At 39.1% G+C, this 26,864-nt stretch overlaps 6 protein-coding genes and 1 non-coding gene across 7 annotated transcripts; 4 read left to right on the forward strand and 3 right to left on the reverse strand.

Moving 5' to 3' along the window:
* The first annotated feature begins 5,041 nt into the window (after window positions 1-5,041).
* LOC148917420 (caffeoylshikimate esterase-like) lies at window positions 5,042-9,142 on the forward strand. Its single transcript, XM_089053036.1, has 7 exons — window positions 5,042-5,212; window positions 5,301-5,333; window positions 5,438-5,564; window positions 5,728-5,874; window positions 7,681-7,811; window positions 8,411-8,548; window positions 8,647-9,142. The coding sequence occupies exons 1-7, from the start codon at window positions 5,210-5,212 to the stop codon at window positions 9,013-9,015; spliced, it is 948 nt and encodes a 315-aa protein (XP_088909162.1). The 5' UTR covers window positions 5,042-5,209; the 3' UTR covers window positions 9,016-9,142.
* Window positions 9,143-9,322: 180 nt separating this feature from the next.
* On the reverse strand, window positions 9,323-14,370 carry LOC103332580 (spliceosome-associated protein 130 A). Its single transcript, XM_008235324.2, has 3 exons — window positions 11,209-14,370; window positions 10,154-10,645; window positions 9,323-9,996 (listed from the first exon to the last, which is right to left on the reverse strand). Exons 1-3 carry the CDS (start codon window positions 14,215-14,217, stop codon window positions 9,859-9,861), a joined length of 3,639 nt encoding a protein of 1,212 aa, XP_008233546.1. The 5' UTR covers window positions 14,218-14,370; the 3' UTR covers window positions 9,323-9,858.
* Window positions 14,371-15,890: 1,520 nt separating this feature from the next.
* LOC103332581 (dirigent protein 9-like) lies at window positions 15,891-16,631 on the forward strand. Its single transcript, XM_008235325.3, has one exon. It carries the CDS (start codon window positions 15,896-15,898, stop codon window positions 16,598-16,600), a length of 705 nt encoding a protein of 234 aa, XP_008233547.3. The 5' UTR covers window positions 15,891-15,895; the 3' UTR covers window positions 16,601-16,631.
* Window positions 16,632-17,831: 1,200 nt separating this feature from the next.
* Window positions 17,832-19,200, forward strand: LOC103332582 (dirigent protein 24). Its single transcript, XM_008235326.2, has one exon. It carries the CDS (start codon window positions 17,899-17,901, stop codon window positions 19,162-19,164), a length of 1,266 nt encoding a protein of 421 aa, XP_008233548.2. The 5' UTR covers window positions 17,832-17,898; the 3' UTR covers window positions 19,165-19,200.
* A 732-nt stretch (window positions 19,201-19,932) lies between these two features.
* Window positions 19,933-20,128, forward strand: LOC148917421 (U2 spliceosomal RNA). The gene has a single exon (XR_016127606.1). It is a non-coding gene; the product is annotated as a U2 spliceosomal RNA (small nuclear RNA).
* On the reverse strand, window positions 19,939-21,263 carry LOC103332584 (dirigent protein 25-like). The gene has a single exon (XM_008235327.2). It carries the CDS (start codon window positions 21,162-21,164, stop codon window positions 20,304-20,306), a length of 861 nt encoding a protein of 286 aa, XP_008233549.2. The 5' UTR covers window positions 21,165-21,263; the 3' UTR covers window positions 19,939-20,303.
* Window positions 21,264-21,774: 511 nt separating this feature from the next.
* On the reverse strand, window positions 21,775-26,124 carry LOC103332596 (uncharacterized). The gene is made up of 5 exons (XM_016794736.2): window positions 25,716-26,124; window positions 24,884-24,973; window positions 23,111-24,753; window positions 22,680-22,857; window positions 21,775-22,549 (listed from the first exon to the last, which is right to left on the reverse strand). The coding sequence occupies exons 3-5, from the start codon at window positions 24,680-24,682 to the stop codon at window positions 21,945-21,947; spliced, it is 2,355 nt and encodes a 784-aa protein (XP_016650222.2). The 5' UTR covers window positions 24,683-24,753; window positions 24,884-24,973; window positions 25,716-26,124; the 3' UTR covers window positions 21,775-21,944.
* Window positions 26,125-26,864: the final 740 nt, after the last annotated feature.

Raw genomic sequence — 26,864 nt, forward strand, 5'->3', positions numbered from 1 at the left:
CTAATGAAATGTGGCCGTTTCAATTCATGAGCAAGTGCTAGGGCTGAGAGGAAGTCCCTTTGGTCAGTTTATGACCGTGATTTATTAGGCACAAACATTAATATTCGGTGGAGATCCACCGTAACATGGAACGTAGTTCAGTGGTTCACTACCAAACTTTTACCTGCGTTTCAGTGGCATCCAACCGAAATGTAGTTATTTTTTCAGTAACTTATTGCCGACCACAAATTTAATGCAAGCTATTTTGATCTTACTCCCATTGAAGGAACACAAACAAGGTGACGCCCCTACTGAAGGCAACAATGTGGGAACAGAATGTGTAATGGACTATAGTGATCAATTCACAACTTATTCGGTAATTATTTGTTTGAATTCCTTTTTAGTATCATTAACGTGGCACTAATGTTTCAAATTTTATGTTTAAATAATATGAGTTTTATGTGTAGATATTCAATGGTAGAGATGCATTACTTAGATGGGCTCGTGCACAAGGAAAAATGAATAATATTGTCATTGTAATTAAAAGGTCTAATTATGGAGGTGAGAGCAAGAGGATACCTAGTGTAATACTTGCTTGTGAGAGGAACGATAACTATAAGTCTTGCAAGTTTGGTGAGACAACTGATATAAGGTCGGATGCAAATAGTGATATGAAAAAATGTGCTAGGGACACTGGTACCAAGAAATGTGGATGTCCATTCTTGTTAAAAGGTGTCAATATTGGTGATGGGGATGATTGGAAGTTGAAGGTGGTTTGTGGAGTACCTTCTCTTTTGAAAATTTATCACATTCATTTCAAATCTTTTCTTTTTCTTTCAATACTCATATACGGATTTCATGAAAGGTTGAATGATGATGAGATATTAGTCGATGTGATGAACTAAATAATTGTACGAATTTCATATTTAGAGTCAAATTGCATTTATTATTATTATTTTAAATTATTTTTTTAAACAAACAAGTTATATATCTGGCAATTTAATTTTCGAATATTCAATTATTTTCCTAGAGTTTGGTGACCAAAATAATTGAATTTAAAAATTGTTTTTATGGCTAATGAGGTCTAGTCTAGTGAAAAATGACTTTGACTTGCAAGCTAGTGGTCTTAGATTCGAACTCTCATGACACCATTGTAGTGCGTGTGTTATAAATTGTTTAGATTAACACTTGTATTAAAAAAAATATATATTTTTATGATTTTGTGGTGGTAGCACACTTTTTTCATTTACGCACTTGAATTTTTCATCATGGACAATACCCTCTCCAAGCCCTCCACTCACATGGAGATGGAGTTGCAGTCATCAAAATGTGGGATGCCCAATACTTAAGTCTTTTGTTGGGTCAACTTATTTACTACTAATAATAAAGGGTAAAATTGGCAAAGAAATTGCATGTTGAAGATTTTGTAACAGTTGCGTGCCGTAGATCTATAAAATCATCACCGACCATCAAGTCATCCACTTATTAACCATTCAATTTCTCGACTCTTATGAGCAACCCCCCCCCCCCAAAAATAATCTCTTTCATCTTTTCTCTAGAATCACGTGCACCAATTTTAATTGTACAACGTAGCTTAGAAGAGCACGTGACCGATTAAATGTTTGACGATATAATTGTAAGCCTGATCATTGGTGTAGGACGTTTGATGAGGTTAGGTTGGATTGAGATTGCCTACGCGTCACGCTGTCACCACTAAGTGGCTGAAGATTACTTGGTTGGAAATAAGCTAGTTCTTCTTCTTCTACGGTGTGTCAACCTCTTGCATCTTACGACTCATCCAACACACAAAGAGCCGAAAACAGAGAAGTTCCTTCCAACTCCAAAGTGTTTTTCGTTTTATTTTTCCTTTCTAGTTGAAAACTTGAAATGATTGAATAATTTGTTGTAGTGCCAATCTATGAAAACAGAACAAGTTGCCAAAGAGTAGGGCACATGATTGCACCCTTGTGGAAGAAATTCGCAAGTAGCCAAATGCAACGACTTAGACTTGTAAGAAAGGAAGAATGGACAAATGGATTTAACAAAAGCAACTTGCATGGAAGTGGGGGTTTTGGCTCAGTGCAACTTACAGGGCACTTTCAAGAGCTTTCATATGGAATGTGTGTTTTCGGTGTCAAATCCATTTGTCTGTTTGTTTTCATTGCAATGACTTAGACTTAGAGTAGGGCACATGACTTAGACTTGTAAGAGTAGGGCACATGATTGCACCCTTGTGGAAGAAATTCGCAAGTAGTCAAATGCAACGACTTAGACTTGTAAGAAAGGAAAAATGGACAATGCGACTTGTAAGAAAGGAAGAATGGATAGTTGGGAATCTGTTTTCACAAATGTACAAGAACTTGCTATACTGTACATATATGTCTCTATGTATTTTGTACAAGAACTTGCTATTAGATATGGATGGTCAATCCAGTCTCCTTCGCATAATAAGTGCCCTTCACTCTGATTTTTTTTTCTTCATTTTTTTAATAGGAATATCTAATTATTCAGGTACAACGGGACTTAAATTCATTGCATCAGGTTATGGTGAGTTGATAATCCATTGCTTTAAATTCATATACCCAATAAATATGGAATTATTGGTGTACCTCATCTACCATTATATGTGTACATATGTACGTGTATAATACAAGTATTATATGGAAAAATTGATGTACTTACGTAGGTGTATAATATATACACAAGTATTATAGGGGGAAATGCTAACTAGGATTTATATATGCATCAATACAAAACAAAGAATATTGTGCAAAGAGTGGGGCTCATGATAGCAAGCCCGTGGACTAAATTTGCAAGCAGTTAATTGCAGTTTCGGGCAAAGCATCCTTAGCCTCATCTAGGACTCGGACTGGCCAGACTTGACTTGAATGGCGGAAATGCTACAATGAGGGGGATTTGGGTGAGGGGGTTGAATAAGGGTTCAATCCAACCATCTAATCATTAAAAAAAATTAAGTATTATTCTTGCATCTAACTATTGATGCCCATCATCTCATTTGGCATATTTGGGACAAATTTTGGTTCTTCATTCTCAATTTCTAAAAACTATATGAAGTTAGCTAGTTTTTTTACAATAACTAATACTTGCAAATATTATTCTGTACACCATTTAAAATGTAGGAAATAAATGAACGTGTGCTTTCCTGTTAACTTGCCGCAAGGTGTAAACAAGGCTGGAAAGTCCGTAATCAACCTTTAACTTCAAAATTATTATTGGAGAAGCTCCCTACAAGCATGAAAACAGTTCCTAGTAGATTTAGAAGCTTCTAGAGGTCTCCATATTTTAGGAGTTGGATAAGGAGTATGGTTGTAGGTGGGTTTTCTCATTTCCCCCCTAAATTTATCTAAGGAGGTGATTTAAGGAATCCATTGTAGATGCTCTTAGCACTAGTGATATAGATAAACGTTACACCATTTAATTTCTATAAACAAACCCAAAAAACGACAGCTGGCCCTGTTAAATTTAATTTTGATTATTAAATTACTCTGATGCCCTGTTGAGTGTTTTGAATATTTTTTATGAGGTTTTGGGGTTAGGCTTGTTTTAAGAAATCGATGGTAGTTTTGTAATTTATAGAAAGTTCGATATATGGACTATAGATGTTTTGGGGTGCAATATGAACCATAGATGTGGACCTTCATATTAGCCACATGATTTCTATGAATAGTAACTTCACTTAAGTTTAATGAGCATGTGGCTAATATGAATGTCCACATGAAAAGTCCATATATGGCATCATCACTATAGAATTTCGCATTTGTTATGTTGTAAATGGACTTTGGGCGTAATAGTAAAAGTCCCAACTTTTTTTTGGTTAATATGGGTTGATGGAACTTGATAAAACCATATAGCTACGGTTGTGGTGGTTGACCAGTTGACCAAACAGTGTAGGGCAAGGTGTAAGGAAGAACGGAGAAGAAACAGAGCAAGGACTTGAGGAAGAGGCTGCAAAGAGAAACTTAGCTATATTCAAATGGTGCCCCTGTGCAGGCTCAAGCTTGGCTAGAAAGCACTTATACTCAAGGGCGAACCAATAATTTTTCAACAAGTGGGCTAGCTAAAGTTATTAGTTTAAAATGTGATTTTAGAATAAGGCTTCAAATGTACAATGATCCTTGACTGTCCACGGTTCTGCTTCAAGAATTGCAAAAGTTACCATTAGATTAATAGCTGATTGTAAAAATATTACCAAGTAAGAATTAATTGATTCTAAATATCTAATTTGTTATTAAGAAAAAAAAAAACAAATGAAGTTAAGAAAACTGGCGTATGCTTTTGGGGGATTATGGTTAGGAATATTTTTAGGGTGATTTTATTGGCACCTCATTATTTGCTCTTTACACCCCATACTAATTTTAAATATGAATAACCTATTTTACCCTTGTACACAATTACCGTTAAGGACAAAAAAATTTAAAATTAAAATTGCTCACTACACCCCACATATATTCCTGCAATCCTAGTTTGACTTTTTTCTCAAACTATTTTGTTCATAAACCCTAAATCCTAGATTTATACGTTTATATTGGTGAAAAATATATTGTATTTATTCATGAAGGGTGAGATTGAAGTTAGAGAGGCTTCGAATGAGGTACGAGTTTATTTTTTGGCGTTTTGCAAGTTTAGTATTTCATAATGGTCGATGGTTGCGTTCAGCACATCATTGCCGAACGCGATAGGTAAATTCGGTGGGATGTCACCGAAACATTGCACCGTTTGCAGTTGGGTTTGACCGGTCATGAACTTAATATTCGGTGGAGATCCACTATAACATGGAGTGTAGTTCAGTGGTTCACTACCAAACTTTTACCTACGTTTCGGTGGGTGGTGTATGATATGAGATGAGGTTTACATAGTGAGTTAGGGAATGGGGTTCATTAGGGCAATTTAGGAAGAAAAAAAGGGGTATAATGAGCAATTTGAAATTTTATTAAAATTTAGTAGGGTGTAAAAAATTATGGGGTGTAAAGAGCAATTAATGGGGTTCATATAGAATTTCCCATATATATATATATACACACATATTGGCTTGGCTCTCTCTCTCTCTCTCCTATCCTAGCCAGGACAGGCAAAGCCAGAGTTTTCTATATAAACAAATATCAACTTCCCAATACTTCTCTCTAATTGCCAACTTCCATCTGAATCTGGCATCTATTTCTCTCACTCATACTCTTAGCATTCTTCCTGATATCAAGTACTCTAACACATCATGGTATTTTATCTCTCTCTCTCTCTCTCTCTCTCTCATATCTTGGTTTTATGTATGGGCTTTTCTTATTGTTCTTTTCCAATTATTGCAGGCCTCTGATATGGAAGGTGTCAAATATGAAGAGGTTAGCCTTTAGTTCTGTTCTGTGCCGGGTTTTGATTTTTTTTTGGGCAAATATTGTTTCTGTGTGTGTTCTAAATCAATTCCATTCACTAATTATATATGCAGGGGCACATCTCAAATTCTCGAGGCATGGAGCTTTTCACATGCAGATGGCTCCCAAAAAACAACACGCCCAAAGCCATAATCTTCATCTGTCATGGATACGCCATGGAATGCAGCACCACCATGAAGAGTGAGTATTAAAATTAATCTTCACATATCTGTATAATTTTATTGTACCTTTTCCCATCAAATTTCAACTCCAAAAAAAAAAAAAAAAAAAAAAAACCTAATAAGAAAAATATATATAACACTGATAATTAATTAACAGAGTTTCAAATTGTTTTTTTTCCCAGGTACTGCAATCAGGCTTGCCAAAGCAGGCTTTGCCTTATATGGGATTGACTATGAAGGCCATGGAAAATCAGCAGGCCTTAAAGGCTATGTCGAAAGCTTTGATGATGTAGTGGATGACTGTACCAATCACTTCACAAACATATGTGGTTAGATTATTTTAGGGTTAACTACATTTTAGTCCCTAGAGGTTTAGGGTCAGTATCGAAATGGGTTTCGAGATTTCAATTTCATCAATTTCATACCCAACGTATCCAAATATGACCAATTTACCCTGTCCGTTAAATTGACCGTCTGATCAAAGGTTAAATGTTGATGTGTCAACTGTGGGACCCGCCACATATCCTCACAACTCATTCCAATTAGTCCACGTGAAGGGCATTTCGAAAATAAAATTAAAGAATAACTTTTTTTTTTTAAATATATATTTTTTCAAAACCAAAAAACTGAAAACAAAAAATCCCAGCAAGTCTCCCTCCCCTAGCCACCCTTCGTCGACCTCCACAGGCCCTCCCTTCTCTCTACTGGCTCCCCAACTAAAACCTAGAAACTCCTGGTTCATGACTATATATTCTCACTCTCTGATTGACCTCAAAACACCAACCAAGCTCTTCATAGCTTTTCATGGTTGCCAAGGCGGTAATAATGTGGTGGAATGTGGCAACACCAGGAGGGACACCATGGGCAGTTTTAAGAAGGCCATTTACCATCCTCATCCACCAAAAAGTTTCAGAAAAACTCAAGAACTACCCAGAAAATAAAAATACTCAAAATTACCCAGAAAATAAAATTAAAACAAAAGAAAAAAACAAACAAGCAATCCACTAGGGCCGTACCCCACCCAATCTCTATTTTTCTCTTTCTCTTCCTCCCTCTCCCCCTCTCTTCGTCATCCCTATCCTCCTCCCTCTATTTCTCTCCTTTTGTGGCTCAATTTGATTGGATTGGACAAATTAGCTTTTTTAGGTTTGGGTAATTATGGATTTGGCCCCAACGGGCCTCTCCGTCTCCGCCGAGGTGACCCCACCACCGCCCCTCCCCACAGACATCCGCGGCTACGCTCTCCCGCGACGCGACCTCATCTGCAAAGCCACCCAAATCCTCCTCGGTCAGTCACCTTCCGCCACGTCGTCCAACCCCTTCTCCGACCTCTCCGACTACCTCTCCTCCCTCCCCCCTCCACCTCACCTCATCCGAAGCCTTCGAAATCCTGAAATCCCTCAACTGCCCCGACCTCGCCATTAGATTCTTCCGATTTTGTCCCTCGCTTTCCCCGAATTTCCACCATGACCCCTTCACCTGCAACCGCCTCCTCCTCATTCTCTCTAAGTCCACCTCCCCTGCCCGGTTCGACCTCGCTCGGTCGATCCTCCGTGACATGGACCGCTCCAACATACGTGGCAACATCTCCACCGTCAACATCCTCATAGGCATGTTCGGCGACACTGAAGACTTGCAGACGTGTATTGGGTTGGTGAAGAAATGGTGTTTGAACATGAACTGCTACACTTACAACTTATAGGGCTAGAGAGTTATTTGGTTCTGATTGTGAGGTTGATTTTGTTTTGGATGTTTGATCGTGTTTTATGGGGAAATTTTTGTTGTAGTTGTTGTTTTTTTGTTGTTTTAAAAAATATATTTTTTTCTTTCCAGAAATGCCCTTCACGTAGACTAGTTGGAATGGATTGTCAGGGTCTGTGGTCCTACAGTTGACACATCAACATTTAACGTTTGAGATGGTCAATTTAACTGACGAGGTGAATTGGTCATATTTGGATACGTTGAGTATGAAATTGATGAAATTGAAATCTCGAGGCCATTTCAATACTGACCCTAAACCTCTAGAAACTAAAGTGATCTCTTCAACTCAATTATTTTTCTTTTTAGTCATTTGGTTTGACAAAATTTGTTAGTTTGGTTCTGACCTGTGAATTAATATGCTGTGGAAAATTCAGAAAGCGAAGAGAACAAAGGAAAAATGAGGTATCTTTTGGGAGAGTCAATGGGAGGAGCTGTGGCTCTGCTGGTGCACAGAAAAAAGCCAGAGTTTTGGCATGGTGCAGTTTTGGTTGCACCTATGTGTAAGGTCTGTTTCTTTTAATTTGTTTGTTTGTTTGTTTTTTTTTTTTCCATATTCTATTTGGCGTTTCTCAAGCCGAGTTTTCCGTTTGCTTTTATATATTTATTTAATCCTCTGTCAATTTGGATTTGGACCCCAACATAGAGACTGCTTCCGTTATTTTATCCTTATACTTTCTTTTTTCTTTAAAAATGAATTTGTTGACCAAATCTGTTTGTTGATAATAATATAAATTTATCTTAATCCAAACAATAATTGAATCATTTTAGATTAGCCTCCCTTTTTTCTCGGGTGCTATTATAGAATGAATAATACTACTCTTATTACAATTTTATTCAACAATTTTCTTTTTTTATTATATAATTTTAACCAACTGAAAGCTGACCCTTCATTCAACTTTCAATTAAAACTACTTTTCTTTTTTGGGTTTTATTTAAAATTACTCAAAATGAAAATGGTCTGTCACTTTCGAAGGCACCCTTTTTTCTTGTTGAGAGAAAAAAAACAATTTAGTTAGTGGACTTTACAGATATTGCAACCTAATGATGAAAACTCAAACTAACTAGTTTTGTGGGGGTTTTTTTAAAACCATTTTTTATTTGCAGATTGCAAAAGAAATGAGGCCACCTGCTTTCGTCATCAGTTTTTTGCAGTTCCTCTGCAAGTTCATTCCAACCTGGAAAATAATCCCAACAAATGATATTATCGACGTTGCTGTCAAAGTACCCGAGATAAGAGAACAGGTAAAATATCTGCCCTGCTTAGTTTGGTGCATGTATATATGATGATCAACTAAATTAGTTGCAGGCCAGTGCTAATAATAATTCTAACTTAATTGCAGATTAGAAAAAATTCCTACTGTTACAAAGGCCGGCCTCGGCTTCAAACCGGCTCCGAGCTTTTGAGGGTGAGCTCGGATCTTGAGGGGAGGCTTGGAGAGGTCACCTTGCCATTCCTAGTTTTACATGGCGAAGACGATAGGGTGACAGATAAATCAGTCAGCGAAAAGCTTCATAAAGAGGCTTCTAGCCAGGACAAGACATTGAAGATGTACCCAAATATGTGGCATAGTCTGCTCTACGGAGAAACACCTGACAACATTGAGATTGTGTTTTCAGACATAATCAGCTGGTTAGAGGAGAGAAGTGCTTTTGGCAATTCAAGGTTGGAGGGAGAGTCGAAACGTGGAAATGACGATTTGTCCAAGTAGAAGAAGTAGAATCATGGATATTAGTTTTGTTTCTTTCTCGTGAAATTTAAACACCCTTTCACTTGTAAAATTCATTGGACGAAATAACAACAGTTGCCAATAAAAGTACCTTCGCATTGATGCTCCACACTGGCAACAAGTAGAGGGATTTGAACTCGAACTTGAGTGCAAAAGTATGTACGCGAATGAACATATAAATAGAAGGTATTTGATTTGACATTGAATATAACGTTTTGAATTTGAAATATTTAATTCTTTTTCCTTCATTCAAATCCAAATTATACATTACTAAAATAGAAGTCGAATCTCACGTTTCAAATAGACTCAATGAATTCAAATATCACAAGACATCAACAACAATATCTAAGTTCAGTGCAAGATTCCAGAGTGGCTTACTAACAGGTAAGAGAAAAGGTAGCATCAATCAATCTTGCTTAACATTGTTCAACTGAGAAGGAAAAAGGAGGAGGGGGGGAATCTATTCTGAATAATTACAACAACAAGGAATGCTGTCTAAATGGCTGTAAAGATGCATGTCGCTTCTTACGATATACTTGGCTTAGTCTCAACCATCAGCGTCTGAATTTATTGAATCAGAAACATTCATCCACTCCTGCAATATTAGGAAAAGACAATCACTAGCATGCTTGTCCTGTTAGTGTAACTACAGTCAGCAGCAATCGAAGCAAAATTGACTCGAGAAACTGCACGTCAACCAAATTCTCATTAGTATCAAGCATTCGTCCACTTGAACCTTTTGACAGAACGATTTTATCTGATGTATGCATGCTAAACCCGAAGGTACGGTAAAATTCAGGCAGGTATTTTTGAGCTTGCTCTTCCTTAAATGATCTTATTTCGAATTTCCTCAAGTTTCTTCAGTATCTCTCCAGGAGTTCTATCCAACTCATCCGCAATTTTTCTCTGCAGATCCATAGGCAATGTTGGGAACTGCTCGCACAGATCTCCATCAATCACATCCTGCAAAATTAAAATACTGTCATCACTGTTTCAAAATTATTAATTAAGGCTTTCTAACCGAAAAATAAGCTTATCTAAATTAAGACATAGAACAATAAAATTCAAAATATCTCCACATTAATCGCAGATAATTAGAAATAGGCACCCGCTGGATTACCTTAACCGGAAAATAAGCTGATCTATAAGCCATGTGATCTCTACCACACAAGGGCGGATGCTCCTGCCTCATATACATCTCCAGGTGAGAAAAGAAGTCAACATCATCACGAGAGGTGAATGCAAGCAATGCACCCAAGCTACCCATCACTGTCCCATAGATGATGCATTCCCCACCACCTGGAATTAGAGATGCCTTCTGCACACAGCTGACCACATCACCAACATGAAACTGCACTATCTCCTCTACTTTGTTGGGAGCGCCATTCAACTTCCCCTGCTCCCATTTTATCCTCCCACCTGTTGGATCCTCTTCTATCTCATCTGAAACATCCTGTGGTAACCGCACAAAATAGACATTTCCAAACTTGTCTGCACCTGCCATGGTGTCAAAATCTATATGATATGACGCTGTAAGCCATCTTGGAACACAATCATCAGCAAAGATATACAACTGATTCTCATCCCGTCTGTACTTGCAGTAGTGAAATGACTGCCAAATAAATTAACATCATAGGAAATATAGTTAGTGCCTTGCGAAGTGAACCAAGAACAGCAAGCCAGAAGAATAAGATTCTGTACGTCATACAAAAATCCACCACAAAAAGCACCTCAAATCAGGTATACAAAAAGTTGATACAGGGATATAAACACAGATTAAAGACTAAGCACCAAACACAGAGTCATCATATGTACCAGTACCTCTGCACCCACTATATATCAGGCAACAAGATATGTCAATTGCAATTAGTATCTGGACATCTTAGCCTAAATTTCCGCTATTTGACCATTGCAGAAGATTCTGAATTAAAAACTTTTCTGAGCGTCTATTTACTTATTTACGCTATGCCTCTAAAGGTTAAATAACTTGAGTTTTAGATAATCCACATGAAGAGACACTATGACACAAAATAGGATACTAGCATAACACAGATAAACATGTATCTACAAAGAAAATGTAAGAGCGGGAAGGTACCACAACAGGCGGCACAAGCAAATAACAAGTAAAAGAAATTCAAGATCTGATACAACTACTGAGAAAGAAGAAAGAGATACCTCTTGAATGTCACCTACGTAAATCCTATCACGATAGGTTTGAATAGATATAATGGAGTTGGGAAACAGCTTATTCTCACATTTTCTAAGCAATCTTTTTTTCCCCAAATCATACAGTCTGAGCACTGGTCCTATGCCTGCTAGTAATCTTCCCTGAAACTGGCATAAAGCAAGAGGAACACCATCCACTTGTGTCTTGTGCAAAAGTTCAAGGGACTTTCCATCATCTAGAAATCTATAGATATGAATATACCCTGCCGTTACACTTCTTTTGGGCCAAAACTGCAGTCCCTTTGCTGTACCGACAGCTAAAAGCGTACCATACTCCTTGTCGTGGAAATTCACTGTGCATATACTGAATGCAGCTTCGTTATCCTGAAGCTCCAGCAGACAAGTTGTAGTTGCTGTCTTGGGGTCAAGAACTCTAATGCAAGAAACCCATTTCTCAGACTCTGCCTTAGGATAGCCGTAGTGCTCATCGGAGAGGGGATCATCCTCATTATCACCACCATTTTCCATCTGATCAACATTACCATTTCCATTTTCACCAATTCCTGCAGCCTCAAAGCACTCCTTTTTTGCAGCTTCACGCTCTTCTGCTGTGAATGCTCCTTGATCACTTTCAATAATTACTAAAAGCTTTCGTTTGAGTTGAACAACAAACTTTCTGGGAGTGTACCTCAGTGGAACCACAGTTTCGTTAAAGGTTTCTCCCAACCTTTCAATAGTAAAAACCCTCAAAGCATTTCCAGCAACAGCAACTACACCTTCCGCACATTGATCAGATGAAAATGAGGCGGCATATTCAAGTGTCTCATAAGATAGGGGTGTTAACAGAAAATGTCCTTGATGAATATAACCGAGCCAGGGTCGACTTGACAAACAAAGCATAGCATGCTTGCCTCTCACACTAACAGAAAATAGCTTCGGAGCTCTTAGTCCTAAGAATCGTGAACGGGAATCAGAAAGCTGACCTGTCACCATATCTACCACTGTCCTGAACAGAATCCCAGTACGTAAACCAGCATTAAGGAAAAGGCTGGCAGGATGGTCAGCACCATCCTCCCCACCAATTGATGCCTGAACCTCAAGAAATAGGAGAGATTCTGGAATTGAAGAAACACTTTGCACACTCAGAATCTGCATACAGTCATCAGGATCCAATGACAAAATACGAATAGTGTTGTCATATGAACCAACTGCAAGGAAACGAGATCTCTGTCTCCCTTCAGGTACAGGGGCAATGTCCAGACAAGCTACATCACCAGACATTTCATGCTTCTCCACCTCCATCAATTGACCCGTCATATCAACTTCAAAATATATAAGTTCTCCGCCGCTCAGAGCAATAACCACTTGAAGTCTATTAGAGCCAACCTTGACGATCGTTCTCTTTCCAGGAGTTCTCCATTCATTAATACGTCCATCTTCCCTAATATGCCTAATTCCATTTGGGTGAACTTGCATGAGAGAATCATCACCTATCAAAGAAACTGCAAGTGATGGGGTAGTGTCAAGAAACCCACTGTCACTAACTTCTTCCACAGTCTCACCAATTGAAAGCACAAGGGTAGCATTTGCAAATGACACCACAATGTACGCATCAAACTCATCAGATACATTCTTTTTTACTGTCCAGACTGCACTCGGTACACCTGGAAGCTCTGACACAGCCATCTCACTGATAGCTAAACCGGGCCTTAGAATCCTGAGGGATGAACGAGGGCCCCGCCCACAAAGTGTAAATATTTGAGGTGTTTCTTCCTCAAAGAGATTATTGACCTTCATATCCATTATCGGCATTAAGCTCTCAACCTGATCAATCCTAACAAGGTTCTTAAGTCTTCTAGGCTGGAAAAACAAAGGTTGGAAACCTTCTTCAGTTTCCATCAATGTAGCTGAGGAAGACTCCACATCAGGATCTTCACCTATTGCTCGGAACTGGTACAAAGAGTGATTCCCAAACTCTGACGCAGCAAACAAAAACCCAGATTTTAACACACACATTGAAGTTGTAACTGGAATTGTATCAAAATATTTTATCTTCAATTCTGAGACCTTGTCATTATCATGGTCCAGAGTAACCTTAAATATATCCCCATACTCTGTCTGCAAAAGGAAAAAGAACATTGACTTCTGCTTGTGCATAGCTGCTGAAACTATAAGAACCCCACGCTCAGCTGGCAAATCTGCACGCCTAGGAATCACGGCCCTAAGATCCGGTTTATCCTGATTCTTGTAAATCACAAAATTTTCCGCACAGACCAATACACCACTTGGCCCATCCCCACCTCCAGGAACTGTGACCAGTAAATTTGCACCATTATCAACCTGATCCGACCACTTCCTAGATACATGGTTAAGCCCAAGGTCGAGCTCGTAGAAAGTCAAATGCTTCTGAGCCTCGTTTGCCGCCTGCCCAGTAGAGTCCTGATCGGCTTCTGAATAATCCAACTCAATGGCAGCAAATATGGGGTTATCAAACCCACAATCAACCCCACAAATTGAATACACAATAGTATGCGACTTGTGGGCCTCCAAGGGGGATGATATAGTTAACCTTGCAGATGTATCCCTATTCAAAACGTAAACAAGCTTCTGCTTTTCACAGGCCCCAACCATAACAGCCCTCCCCTTGGGGTCAATGGCCAAATACTGGCCCGGAACTATCCGGCGACAACCCGACTTACCGAAAGTTTCTTGGTGGACTTTATCAAAGACATTCTTTTCCTTGTTATACTCAAGAATTACTATTCGACCCGAATCGGACCCAACAACAATATAGTCTTTCTGAGAACCAGTGAGCCTAAACTGAGCTAAAGACCTAATGACGCCGAAAATTTCAACAGAGAGTAGAGTCTGGATCTTACCATTTTCGTCGGGTCGAATAAGGTCGAGAACTTTGCCTCTGGCGACGACAATCTCTTGGGCCTTTCCGCCGGAGAAATTGCCATTGATGGCACAGACTATGCCCGTCGCTCGCTGAAGAGTGAGGCTGTAGAGATACATGGCAGAGGAATTTGGGGTTTCACAGAGTGTGCAATTTAGGGTTTTGGATAGTGGTGAAGTAGAGTTAGGACCTTGCGAGGTTTAGGCCCCTTTTATTTTAGGGTTTTGAAAATTAAGTTAAAGACTGAAACTGGGGTAAGATATCGGAATGTGTTTATATAGAAAAATTAAAGAAGAGCCGCACTCCGCAGAATAAAAATCCCTCCTTTAACGAAAAGTCAAATTTAAATGTTGTCCAATTCTTCACAAAATAACTGTCAAAAAAAAAAAAAGGTACATTTTTTAAAAGGGTTTCTTTGTTATTGATAATGGGCAATGATTTCCCCACTTTATTTTATCACTTACACTCCTTTTTTAGTTATAAAAAATGAGTGTAAGTGGATAAAATAAGAGAAAAAGGAGTGGGGAAATCACCACTCTTGATAATTTGGTCAAGTGACATGTACTATTTATTAAAAAAAATTAAAATCGAAAAAACTCAGGAACGCCAAACAGTTATACTATATATATATATATATATATTTTTTAACAAACTAGAAAAAAAAAAGTGTCCAAATAAGTATCGCACTATACTATTTTCCTAAGAAGTGTAGCCGCGCGGCTATACTCTTTTTGGAAAAAAATTAGAAAAACCGAGTACAGTCGACCACCAAGTAGATCCGTGCGGCTATACTATTTATCTAATATATAATGCAAACACCGATGCGAGACTAGGTGCTACATGTCAGCAATAGTACAGCCGGGCGGCTATACTTCTTATAAACCAATTGGGCTATACTCTGTAAACCCTAATGTGTATATATATATATATATATATATATATATATATATATATAAAAAGAGACCCGACTAGCGCTAGGCGCCAAGTGTCAAAACAGTACAGCCGGTCGGCTATACTCCTTTTAAAAAATATTAATAAACGGTGTATAGCCGCACGACTATACAATTTATAAAAAATTTAAAAACATGAGTATAGCCGATCGGCTATTTATATTGTTAAAAGGACCCGCCTAGCGTCTAAAGCCGAGCGGCCATAAGCTTTTTAAAAAAATTAGGCAAACCCCGAGTATAGCCGACCGGCTGTACTATTTTTTAAAAATTAAAAAACCAAATATAGCCGTTCGGCTGTACTATTTATATATATAATTAAAAAAGGACCAACTAGGGCCCACGGGTCAAAACATGTAAAGCCGGGCGGCTATACGATTTTTTAAAAAATTAAAAAACCCGATTATAGCCGCCCGGCTATACTAGTTAAATATTCCTTGCTTTTTACGAAAAGTGAAATTTAAATGTTGTCCAATTGTTCAAAAAATAACTGTCCAAAAAAAAGTGAATTTTTAAAAAGTGTTTCTTTGTTATTGACAAATTTTGGGGTATGGAATCGTTCTCTAATACATGAGACAATTGTCTAATTTAATGGATGAAGTATCAAAATTGTTAAAACATGATAGTTAGTTCAGTTTAATTGGTATTACTTTCTGGTTTTGACCACGGATTGGCTTTAATTATCTATTAAGTAGCGATGAGTAGCTTATAATACTTTACTATTACTGCTATTTATGAATAACTAATTCCAATTACCCACCCCACCCCATGTATACCAAATCCACTAATGTCTTCTCCTTTTATAGATGAATAAACCTCCAACAAGGTAGATAGAGACACAATCTCAACAATGAAAATGGATAATCACCCTTCCATGCTAACCATGGCCTGCTTCCTCCTCCTAGTCACTACCACCACGAACCAACTGTCTGCGGTGGCCGCTCGAAGCCTAGACAATTCAACCCCAATGCACCCTCACCACAACCATCACGAAATCACATTCCTAATGCGAGATGTGCTTAATGTGACTCACCCCACATCCAAGTCCAAACCTGCAACCACTAAAGTGACTAGTCAGCTGCCCTTCTCAAAGCCATTAGGCCTGTTTCCTCCAAATGGAGGAGTCCCCCTCCCTGAAACCAACCCCACTACACAAACCCTAGATTTACCCGGCATTGGACTATTTTTCCCTGCTAGGGCAACACTTCAAGAACTAGAGTTTGGGATTGTAACCCTGATTGATGAGGACATGTTTGAAAGTTCAGGGTTTTATGGCTCACAAGTGATTGGAAAAGCACAAGGGATATATGTTGCAAGCTCTGAAGATGGCAGCAGTCACATGATGGCCTTGACTGCACATTTTGCTGATAGTGTGTTTAAGGATGGATTAAGATTCTTCGGGGTGCATCGGACGGATGTGCATGAAGGGTCTCATATTGCTGTAATTGGTGGCATTGGCAAGTATGTGGGTGCAAATGGCTATGCAACAGTTAAGGCAGAAAATGCAGGGGAAGGAGGCAACAAGCTTCTTAGGCTCAAAGTTTATCTCAGCTAGTACTAGTAGGAACCTTGTTAGGCAAAAGTCATGCAGATCATATATATAAGATCATTAAATTGTTCTTTTTCTCACAGAACTGTTATAATTGTAGATTTCTGGTTTATCAGATTTCAAAGAACCTTACAAACAGAAATCCTTTCAATTATGAAACGACAACTTTTTTTTTCCTAATGAATTTGGTTTTGTAATTGCCTGAGCTGTATTTGGGTTTATAAAGGATCTTACTTCTTTTTGGTGTATGAAAAAGGTCGAGCAGATTTGTGACACAGATTAAATATGAGATGTTGGAACCTAAGCAGGCAAAGTTTACTTGGCCACCCAATTTTTGCTCCAATGAATTTCAATGCAAAATCCATGGGGGTAATCAAAATAATAATTAAATTATTTGCTTTAGTCACACTAAATTATAGCGCCTGATGCTATCAAAGAACTTGTGCAGTTTTCTGTCCAATTATGACACCAGATGATGAACAATGACCTAGTTTCAAACTTTGGAACAGCCTTCTACAAATTGAAAGAACTTGATTACGATTTAAACTCCTTTTAATTTGATGAACAAGTCTACCAACTCCACTTGACACAACCTGATCAGTTATTGTAACATAATGAACTTGATGCAGGCCTTGTGCCTGAAAGAATCAGTAGAATTACCACTCTGGAAAGAACACAGAGGGGTTTCGTTTTGCGCAGCGTATGATTATGCTACAGACGCTGAATAACCTTTCATTACAAACAATTTCCAGGTTCCAAAGAATCAGATTCCCTAATTCTGAAGACTGAAACCAAAAAAGTTATGGAATCAAAGGAACTCATTTTGACTCCCACCTGCCACACACATGTTGTGAGTCTGTGACAGAAGATTATATACATACAAATAGTTTTTTCCAGACCTGAAATTGGCATTTATGTTTACTGTTTTACCATTTGCATATGATATGGTTTTACTTACTGTAAATGATCTCTGGATAAATCTGCACTAGTTTATCACTCAGGTCATGCCAAAACTAGAGGCTGTAGTGGATGGCACCTAATCATTCTCATACCAGTACCATCTCAAGTTCTTAACTGCTAAAAAAAACAAGTACCAATTCCATTTGATATGGGAGTTGGTTTTCCAACCAAAGACACCCTGCAAAATAAAGGGTGCAACAACTCCATCACTTTAAGAGACTCTAGGAAACTATATATATCACAACACAAACCATTTCATTCATCATACACAACTCACTGAAATCCAATACATTCTCTCAAGAGCCAAGACTTGATACAATTCATTCCTTCAAAATCCATTGAAAATGGCCAAGTCTCTTTTATCCACCTCCAAGCCACTCAAGACCACACTTTACATATTGGTCCTAGCCATCATCCTTGGATATGCCAACTCAGCTAGGATCCTTGATGAGGCACTTCCTGAAGCATCCAATCCTCTCCCAACACCTCTCCCCACCTCAAATCCTCAGACAAATCCCACTACCTCATTGCCAAGTGGCCAAATCCCCGCCATCGCCCCCACAACCACAACCGCTGATGACACGGAGGATGATGCTGACTCGCCAATTCCAGAGACTAATGTGGCACCACCGGTAGTCCCTCCTGTCACCACTGTACCAGAAGCTGACTCACCACAACCCGAGCCTGAGGAACCTGCCACCGTGCCTGCACCCATTGCTGACGTGGCCCCTGCTGCTGGGGTGACACCCGGTGTAGGTCCTGCTGTCACATCACCAAGTACCCCAATCCCAGTCACCACACCCGTGGCAGGTCCTATCCCCACATCACCAACTGGACTCACCACCCCAACCGCCCCCGCTGCCAGCGCCACCGTGGCAAAACCCGGCGCGGAAAACCCACATTTGTCCTTCTTCATGCACGACATTCTAGGAGGATCACACCCATCAGTCAGAGTGGTCACTGGCCTGGTAGCAAACACAGTTTTCAACGCCCCTTTCTCCAAGGCCAACAACAACATCTTCCCAGTCAGCGGCGGGACCCCATTGACCAACAACAACATAAACGGCTTCCTCAACAACAACAAGAACAACATCCCAAGCATCGCAGGCCTCACCGGCCTCACCAACTCACAGAGCAGCACAGTGATCCAGAACAGCGGCAACAACAACGTTGTCAGTGGCGGCAGCAACCAACCCTTCGTCACGGCGGGCCAGCTGCCGACTGGAGCCACTCTCCAGAAGCTCATGTTTGGCTCGGTGACGGTGATCGACGACGAGCTGACCGAAGGACACGAGCTGGGTTCTGCCGTGCTTGGAAAGGCACAAGGTTTTTACTTGGCAAGCTCGTTGGACGGGAACAGCCACACCATGGCTTTCACCGTGTTGTTGCATGGCGAACATGGCGCACATGATGAGGTGGAGGACACTATAAGCTTGTTTGGGGTCCACCGTACCGCCTCCCCTGTTTCTCACATTGCTGTGATTGGTGGGACCGGGAAGTACGAGATGGCTAATGGGTACGCTGCCATTGAGAGCCTTCATCAGGAGGACCAGCACACGACTGATGGCGTGGACACTATAATGCAGATCAGTGTTTACCTCTCTGAGTAGTTGGGTTTGTTTGTGGGAGTTTTATTTAGCAGTTGCCTGTTGTGAGCTTGAAAATGTCAATGTGTAATTTGATGTATCTTTTTAATGTATCTTTAATTGAATGAAAAATGAAAATTCTCTGTTAAAAAGTTCTGGGTTTTCTATCTTATGATTCTCATCAGACTTTGTTTTTTGCTTATTTAAACCAAGATCAAAGTGAATGTGCAGGGACCCTGTTTTTCTTTGATCCAAAGCTGAATCCCACCATGGGATTTGGTTTATAACCCAACAGTTGATGTTTTTCAATTGCATAATATGAATTAGCTCCTCTGCATTTGTGGTTCAAATTGACAAATGGAGAACAGAGATTTGTTTGAGTTACAAGGTAGTTGTTTGATGGGAGAAATTAATTGGTGATGCAAAGCCAGGCGCAAAGCCCTGCAAAGGTTAAACATAATCTGAGATTCTAGACCACGCTAAGTCCTCCCTTTTGATCATTGATAAATTTGATATGAACTGATTTTTCTGTTCTAAAAAGTTAAGAATATTTCTTCATCTTGGTCAAGAAAGTCTGCACATGATTTGTTTTTTCATAATTTCAGCCGTCAACAATGTTGCTGGACCAACATTTGATATTGAAATTTTGTTATAAGATTCGTAAGATTCAGCCCTCGTAGCACCCTTTAAGCGTTTGTTGTTTGTAAACGTTGCGAATCCCACATCGGCTGAACCAAACAAGTAGGGAAGTGAATGGGCCTATAAAAGAAGAAACAAGAGACAGGAATAAGCATACCTTTCTCGGCCTTTTGGCTAAGATCAAGTGTAGTATCTGTTCTTATCAGTTTAATATCTGATACGTGGGCCAATGGCCCACACGATATTAAATTAATTTCTTTAGGGGGAGGGCCCACTACAGTAGCTTGCTACTGGGGTCCTCGCGCGTCGCCCAAGCGTTGCACTACTGCATGGGCCCGGCGCACCCCACCAAATCTAGTTTAAAATTGGCTTGGTAAATGTTCATAGTTAGAAAGGATCCAGAAATAAAATGCAGTCATATTTTCTGTGAAATCACATACAAATTACAGAAGCAAATTTTTACTGCTCCTTTTGGGACTTAAAAGCAAACTTGAAATACAAATGCTCTCTCAATCAATCACAAATTAGTAAGTGAGATCAACTGTGAATTGCAGCAGAGTCTCTGCCCCATCAGTCTGCTGATTGGAAGCAGGGAAGGTCTTGACCATGGCAAAACCTTTGGCATTCACATACTTGCCAGTGCCACCCATGATGGCCAAATGAGACTCCGATACAGCCGTCCGATGAACCCCAAAGAAGCTCAGGCTATCGGCATAGCTCCCACTTTCGAACATAGCCGTGAACCCCATAGTCTGGCTGGTACCATCTTCAGAGCTCACCACATAGAAACCTTGTGCCTTCCCAACCAAACCAGAGCTAAGCTCATGCCCTTCAGTCAGCTCATCGTCAAACACACTCATGGTGCCAAACATGAGATTTTGGAGCACGGAGCCTGGCTGGAGCTGCCCACCATTTATCGGGAAGTTTCCGAACCCACCATTGATCCCGTTGTTTTGTGCCACATTTGATGTTGTTCCACTTAGCCCCGTGAGAAAAGGGATGTTGTTGTTGTTTATTAGCCCGTTGTTGTTGTTGTTCTGGGGTACCCCGTTGTTGAAAGGTAGGACTGCCCCATTGGGTTTGGCAAATGGCAGTTGGCCATTGGCTGCAGGGCTGTTGACTATCCCGGTCATGGCTTGAGCCGTGGGGTTCGATCCTCCGAGGATGTCGTGCATAAAGAAGATTAAGGTATGTTGATCAGCAACATTAGCATTGATGATAGGTGCATTGATGATAGGTGTCTCGTCTGTATTGGACGCCACTGGAGGGACTACAGGAACTGGTAGCTGCTCCTCCTCGAGAGTTCGTGCTGATGTGGCAGAGAAAATGGTGAGTGTGAGAAAGAGTAGGTAGGCTGTGACACAGAAAATTTTGTGAGCTTCCATTTGACTAAGAGAGGGGACTAAAATATGGGAGTTGAAATATTTTGTTCTTTCTGTTTTGGGTTATGGATTGAAGGGTGTTGTGTGGATGTATGTATAGATTGAGATTTTGAAAGGAGTTGGTCAGATGGAGTTGGTGTTAATCTTTCCTGTTTAGTGTTTTGGTTTAGGCGCCTAAAGTTTGACTCTAAGAAGTAAAGACCCTAAAGTGAAGAGGAATGGTTTGGATATGGACAGAGGTTTAGGTCACCTAAGAAAGATCCTTGCTTTCACAAGGCTTGGAATCTTTGATATACCCTAGCCTAGCAATTAGCTTTAAAAGAAGATTTCTGGTTTTTCCTTTATTCTTTTTCTTCCAAACTTAATCACAAGGCAGCTAGTTCTATAATTTCTATTTTACAAGCTCCGTTTGAGATTTGGTGGGATATAAACCCGGAAGTGTAGAAGTTGTTAAGCTAAAAAAAAGCTGGTGTTGAATGATTTAAACATATGCATAGACAGATCCATAATGGAATGCCTTCTATCTGGGCAATGCTTGACACCAAATCTGTTGAGCGAGTAACTAGTTTTCGCTTAACTAGAGACAACTGCAAAGTACTGAATTAGAGAGAGAAGCTCAAATTGCACCACATCTAAATTTCACTCATATATGAAAAAATTGAGTCTACACATATATCCTTTTCAAACCCTTTCACTTGATCAAAACTGTTGCTACATATACATAAATATCTTTGTCTAACTTGTACACAACATTATTCTACCCAAAAAAATAATCACGAGTGTTTAAGAACTCTCCAAGCTAACAAACTCCGTTACAAGCTCATCAAACAAGAATCTCTCTATTTCTGTACCAATACTATCAATATCATCTCCTAAGTCTATCTCCATTTCGCTTCCTAGCACCTTTTCTGCCAAGTCATTTCTTGTTTCTATCTCTTTGCTAACAAGCAACATCCACAAATCTTCCTCTATCATCTCCTGGCCTGTCCTGGATCTAATCCTTCTTGATACAGGCTTTGTCCATGCGGGAACACCCATACATGGCTGGAGAATCTCCATTAGCCCTGCATCTATACGGTCAAACAATAGCCTCCTGTCTGACCTTTTCCATGCCATTTGATCACCAAACTTCTTCTCCAGGGTCTCAAAGACAGAAAGGCTTACTGGCCATTCCGGAGAGTGCCAGGTACCAAAGTCCATGGTTGAGTGCCTATCATATAAACCTATCTCTGATAACACATCAACAAGGTAGGAAAAGTCTCTACTTTCTTCAACTCTGAACAGTCTCATTAAATCTTCATTTTCTCTGTAATTGCTTGCAGATCCTTCATTAGTATCATCATCACTTGACACAACTCCAGATCCTTCCGAGTATGTATCGGAGTACTCTGATTTCAAAAATGCGAGTTGCATATACAAGTTTAGTATGGAAATATATTGCAAATAAAATCATCTTCAAAAGCATGAACAAATAAAATTAAGTTGATATTTTAGATATAGATCTTCTAGTCAACTCACCACTGATGTCAACATTGAGCTTTCCCAGGTATTCTGGTGTAGGTGACCTCTCTCCTCTAAATGGTGGTTCCAGAACTGAAACTGGACTAGGCTGATAAGCCTCCTCCAAGCTCACCATACAATCCGGCTGTGTGGTGGAGCAGTGCAAAAGAAAAGAACTTTCTTTGTAGGATGTTTCCTGCAATTTTACAATTGTTTAGAAGAAAGTGTCACAGCACAGTACTGATATCATGAAAAACCAAGCAAGTAATTTATTTTTCTTAAAGATATGGATTATCACAGTAAACTGATACAATAAACAAACCATATAGAAAAGCTTTGACCAAATAAAGAATACGGAAGGGGCATTGGGAGGGTAGAACTATCACCACTGTGCAGCCCAGCAATATGGACAAAGGACTACCTATACTCTAAAGAAAGAAACACCAAACCTGTTGAACTGAAGTATCAGAGATGTGACGGAAAGAATCATCGTTTTTGTCTACAGAGATGCAGGCTCTGGCTCCAGATTGCCACTTCTCAGAATTTCTTGAAGCCTTTTCTACTGCGTGATTGCCTTTTGATTCCAGGCCGGGAAAAGGTTGGAATTTCTTACAGATGGATCTCAACTTTATAGATCTAAAACCATCATTCTGGTTGAATCTGTACTCCCTTGACTTATGCTGCCCCAATTTAATAGACCCTTTCCTCCTGAAATTCCACTCATTGCAAAGAGCTTCATATTTATCTTGCTGTGTTCTAAATTTACTAAGGTCTAGGTTTTTAATGTCACGTGTAACAAGCTTTCTTCTTGGTTGAAAATGCCTACCAAACTTGTAATCCAATTTTCTTGGCCCTGTTTTGTGGCCAGGCATGGAAAGCCAATTCCCAAGGGTAGTGCCTCTGCCAGCCATTCCTACTTCTTCACACTCTTTAGTCATCTTCCCTTGTTCTGAAAGCTGCTTCCTGGCTTCCTTGGCTACATATGACTCATCTGAATAAGAAAAGGACTGCTCTCTCAAGGAAGGAGGCCTCGTCAATTCAGATTCCACTACAATGGAGTTGCAACCTCTGGATCCTAACCATGACACCTTTGTATCAATGTTGGTTTTGTTGCACCCAGTATCTATGCCAAGCTTCCCCCTTATTTCCCTAGAAACTTTAGACCTTAAGCTTATGGGTTCCATGTCATATGCCAAGTTCTTCCTTTCTTTTACTGGAACATGTATTTTCCCACTACCAAGACTAGGAAACTCCGTGCACTTGCTATCACTAGAATGAGAAACATCAAGGGAACTCAAAGAAGGGAAACATCTTGCAGAATTCTCAGCCTTTCCCTGCTTTGGTTTCAAAACAACAATTCTAGTAAGGGAAGAGCATCCTTCTTTGTTTAACTCCAATTGAGATCTTGAAAACTTATGTAAATTATAAAGACCAGTTTCTCCAAGGGATTCTGCACCAATCCCACTCTCAAGTTTTTGAAGTAAAGTAACATTTGGCTGCTCATGTTTCCTCCCTGATTTCCTACATAAATCAACATTTCCAGTTCCAGAAGTACATGATGACTTTGAGACTGTTGTGTTCCCAAATAGTGAGTTAGAAGGGGAAACTTGCAGATTATCCAGATGCTTGTTAAACAAAGAATTGCCCCCTGGGAGACATTTTGGGAAATGATCATCCTCATAATCCATCATTTCTGGTGATACTTGGAATTCGTTCTGCATTGTAAATTCCATCTTTGCTTCTGAGAAACCTGTGTATGTTTTTCCCTTTTGAACTGACAGGTTATCAAGCTTATCTGCTTTTAAAGTATCTACTACTTCAAAAACATCTTTAAATTCTTTCCAGTCTACTTTCAACCTGAATGAATGACGCTTCTCTCTGACACCAATGGAAGCAACTTTGTGTAGGTAATTATCAGACAGCACTCTTCTTTGTTTTTGGACAGGTGGCTGAGGGGGAGATTCATCTTCAAGACCCATTAAATTTGCTATAACACTTGGTGCACCTGGTGCAGGTTCCATTTCTGTCAAGGATTCTTTGATGTATACAGGCGCTGTGTGCACTTTACTTTCTAGTAAATGCAAGAATGTATCTGCACAAAATCAGAGAATGCTTGCTTGGTGAAGAAGGGAAAAGAATATAACACAAATATCCCAAGGTTTTTTTTTTTTTTTTTTTGTTTGAAATCCGCACAAAAATAAAGCAAAATAAGAGTTGCTTACTGTATCTTACACTGCAGTCCTGCTGCAGCTATGGCAAATAGCAAATGGTAAAAATTGGAGGATTTCCAGCTTTCTGGACCTCCCTGTTGCCTGCAAATGATTCTACAATACTTCAATGAATATGCAATAGGATTGTAAACATAAACAAAAACCAAATCAAATAAATAAACCAAATTACAAAGCGTTAACACCACAAAGAAAAACACTTTGATGAGAGGGAAAAAAAAGCTATTTTTCTCTTTTCCAGATAATACCTTTCCAATCATTTTGAAAACAAAAAAGAAGGGCACACCTTATAAAACCCAAAAACAACAAAAAGGAAAAAAGATTCAGTGAACCCCTTTTAAGACTTCCAAGCATCTATACGATCATTAAACGAATTTCTCGAGACCTAGTATATACAGAACAATAAAGTTTGAAGCAGAGACCAAATTATTAACACTTCTTTTGGTATGCAATCATTGGAACAACAAAGAAACAAGCTTAAGTAAATTAAGTAAATGGAACACAACATCATCATTGCAATTTTAGACCTGTAAACTTCAAAACGCACACTGCCATAATATGATATGATCATAGCAACTACAACAACAACAACCACCTCAACTTTGAAACAAAAGACAAAACTAAATCATTTAGATGCCACCATCACAAGGCAACAAGCATCACTACGAAAATCCATTGAAAACAAAACCATCTTTGACAAAACCACACGCAATATCAAAACCCAACATAAATTATGAATCTTTATCTCTTTATTAATAAAACCCATGAATAAGAAAAACCCCAGAAAATCAAAACCCATGAAGTAATAAGAGGCTCAAAGGCTTACCTTTCTAATATTGGTCAGGTACGCATAATTTAATTCCTCCACCAAAAGCAACAATCTTTATATAACTCGCTTCATTTTTAGATTATAATTTAATGAAGTAATAACTTCAGCAGCCACATTCTGGGTTTTCGATTATAAATCAACCAAGAAAATGACACGACGGTATATCCGCAAATCTGGGTCAACAAAATAATTTTTTAAAAACAAAGTCAAAGTTGTAGCAAATTTTGCATTTTTGGGCACGGAAATGGTTGAAGCATCAAATCTGGGAAATGGGTTTTGGATTTAATCCTTGGATCAACAAATGAAGCGAAGAATCAGAGTCTTGGGCTCTGAAGAAAACGAGAAATGATTGGGACTGTAGAAGAAAACAGAGGCAAAGGTGGCGTTGTTTGGCTTTGGCTTTCGTGGGGGGTGGGGATCCTTTTTTTGTATTTGTTTTGTCGTTCTTGGAAATATTACCCAATTATTTAATTGTCGTGCTTGCGTAACTCCCGCCATAAGGATATGGTTTTTTATGAAGATTTGATGAGAGCTTTCAAACTTTTACTAAGAGCAGGCACGGAGGAGGGTGGAAATAGAGGAAATATTTGTACACATATTTGTAAGTCCAATGCATATGATTGCATGGAATTTGGTTTTGAGGTTTGACTTTTATAGGGTCTAGGGCCTATAGCGTCAGGTGCTCCTGGGTTTTTGGAGATTTGGGAAAAAGTGGGTTGGGTTTATTAGAGCAACTTATATTGGCCATGTAGGGAACAATTATCGCGTGAATAGTGGTTTGCAAATCAATTTTGTGTTTGCATTCTATTAAGAGCAATTACTATTCATTTTTGTTTTATTCACAATTTTATTTACCTTAATAATTAATGTGGATAATATTTTGGATAAGATTTACGGGTTCCTACGTGTCAAGACTATTCATGTCGGATAAAAGATAAGATTTTTGGTTCAAATTTGAATGAATTTCAAAATTCAATTTCGGATGAATTTCAAAAATCAATTTCGAATACATTTAGTTCAAATTTGGATGAATTTCAAATTCAAATTCAGATAAAATTTGGTTCAAATTTGGATGAATTTCAAATTATAAGATTTTCATCCAATGAAATCAATGCGTGGCATCTTTATCTTCACCTTAAATTTTTC

The sequence above is a fragment of the Prunus mume genome, linkage group LG5 (genome assembly GCF_029339155.1).
Source record: "Prunus mume cultivar Tortuosa linkage group LG5, ASM2933915v1, whole genome shotgun sequence".
In the NCBI taxonomy this organism is placed as follows: domain Eukaryota; kingdom Viridiplantae; phylum Streptophyta; class Magnoliopsida; order Rosales; family Rosaceae; genus Prunus; species Prunus mume.

Excerpts from the sequence above, each read along its gene's own strand:
- LOC103332581 (XM_008235325.3), top strand. The coding sequence starts at position 15,896 with ATGAAAATGGATAATCACCCTTCCATGCTAACCATGGCCTGCTTCCTC.
- LOC148917420 (XM_089053036.1), top strand. Across the intron at positions 5,565-5,727 it reads ATGCAGCACCACCATGAAGA|GTACTGCAATCAGGCTTGCC; the intron begins GTGAGTATTAAA and ends TTTTTTTCCCAG. Across the intron at positions 8,549-8,646 it reads TACCCGAGATAAGAGAACAG|ATTAGAAAAAATTCCTACTG; the intron begins GTAAAATATCTG and ends ACTTAATTGCAG.
- LOC103332584 (XM_008235327.2), bottom strand. The coding sequence starts at position 21,164 with ATGGAAGCTCACAAAATTTTCTGTGTCACAGCCTACCTACTCTTTCTC.
- LOC103332580 (XM_008235324.2), bottom strand. The coding sequence starts at position 14,217 with ATGTATCTCTACAGCCTCACTCTTCAGCGAGCGACGGGCATAGTCTGT. Across the intron at positions 10,646-11,208 it reads ACGTAGGTGACATTCAAGAG|TCATTTCACTACTGCAAGTA; the intron begins GTATCTCTTTCT and ends TTTATTTGGCAG. Across the intron at positions 9,997-10,153 it reads CAGCTTATTTTCCGGTTAAG|GATGTGATTGATGGAGATCT; the intron begins GTAATCCAGCGG and ends TTAATTTTGCAG.
- LOC103332596 (XM_016794736.2), bottom strand. The coding sequence starts at position 24,682 with ATGGAACCTGCACCAGGTGCACCAAGTGTTATAGCAAATTTAATGGGT. Across the intron at positions 22,858-23,110 it reads CTGATACTTCAGTTCAACAG|GAAACATCCTACAAAGAAAG; the intron begins GTTTGGTGTTTC and ends GTAAAATTGCAG. Across the intron at positions 22,550-22,679 it reads GCTCAATGTTGACATCAGTG|AGTACTCCGATACATACTCG; the intron begins GTGAGTTGACTA and ends TTTTGAAATCAG.
- LOC103332582 (XM_008235326.2), top strand. The coding sequence starts at position 17,899 with ATGGCCAAGTCTCTTTTATCCACCTCCAAGCCACTCAAGACCACACTT.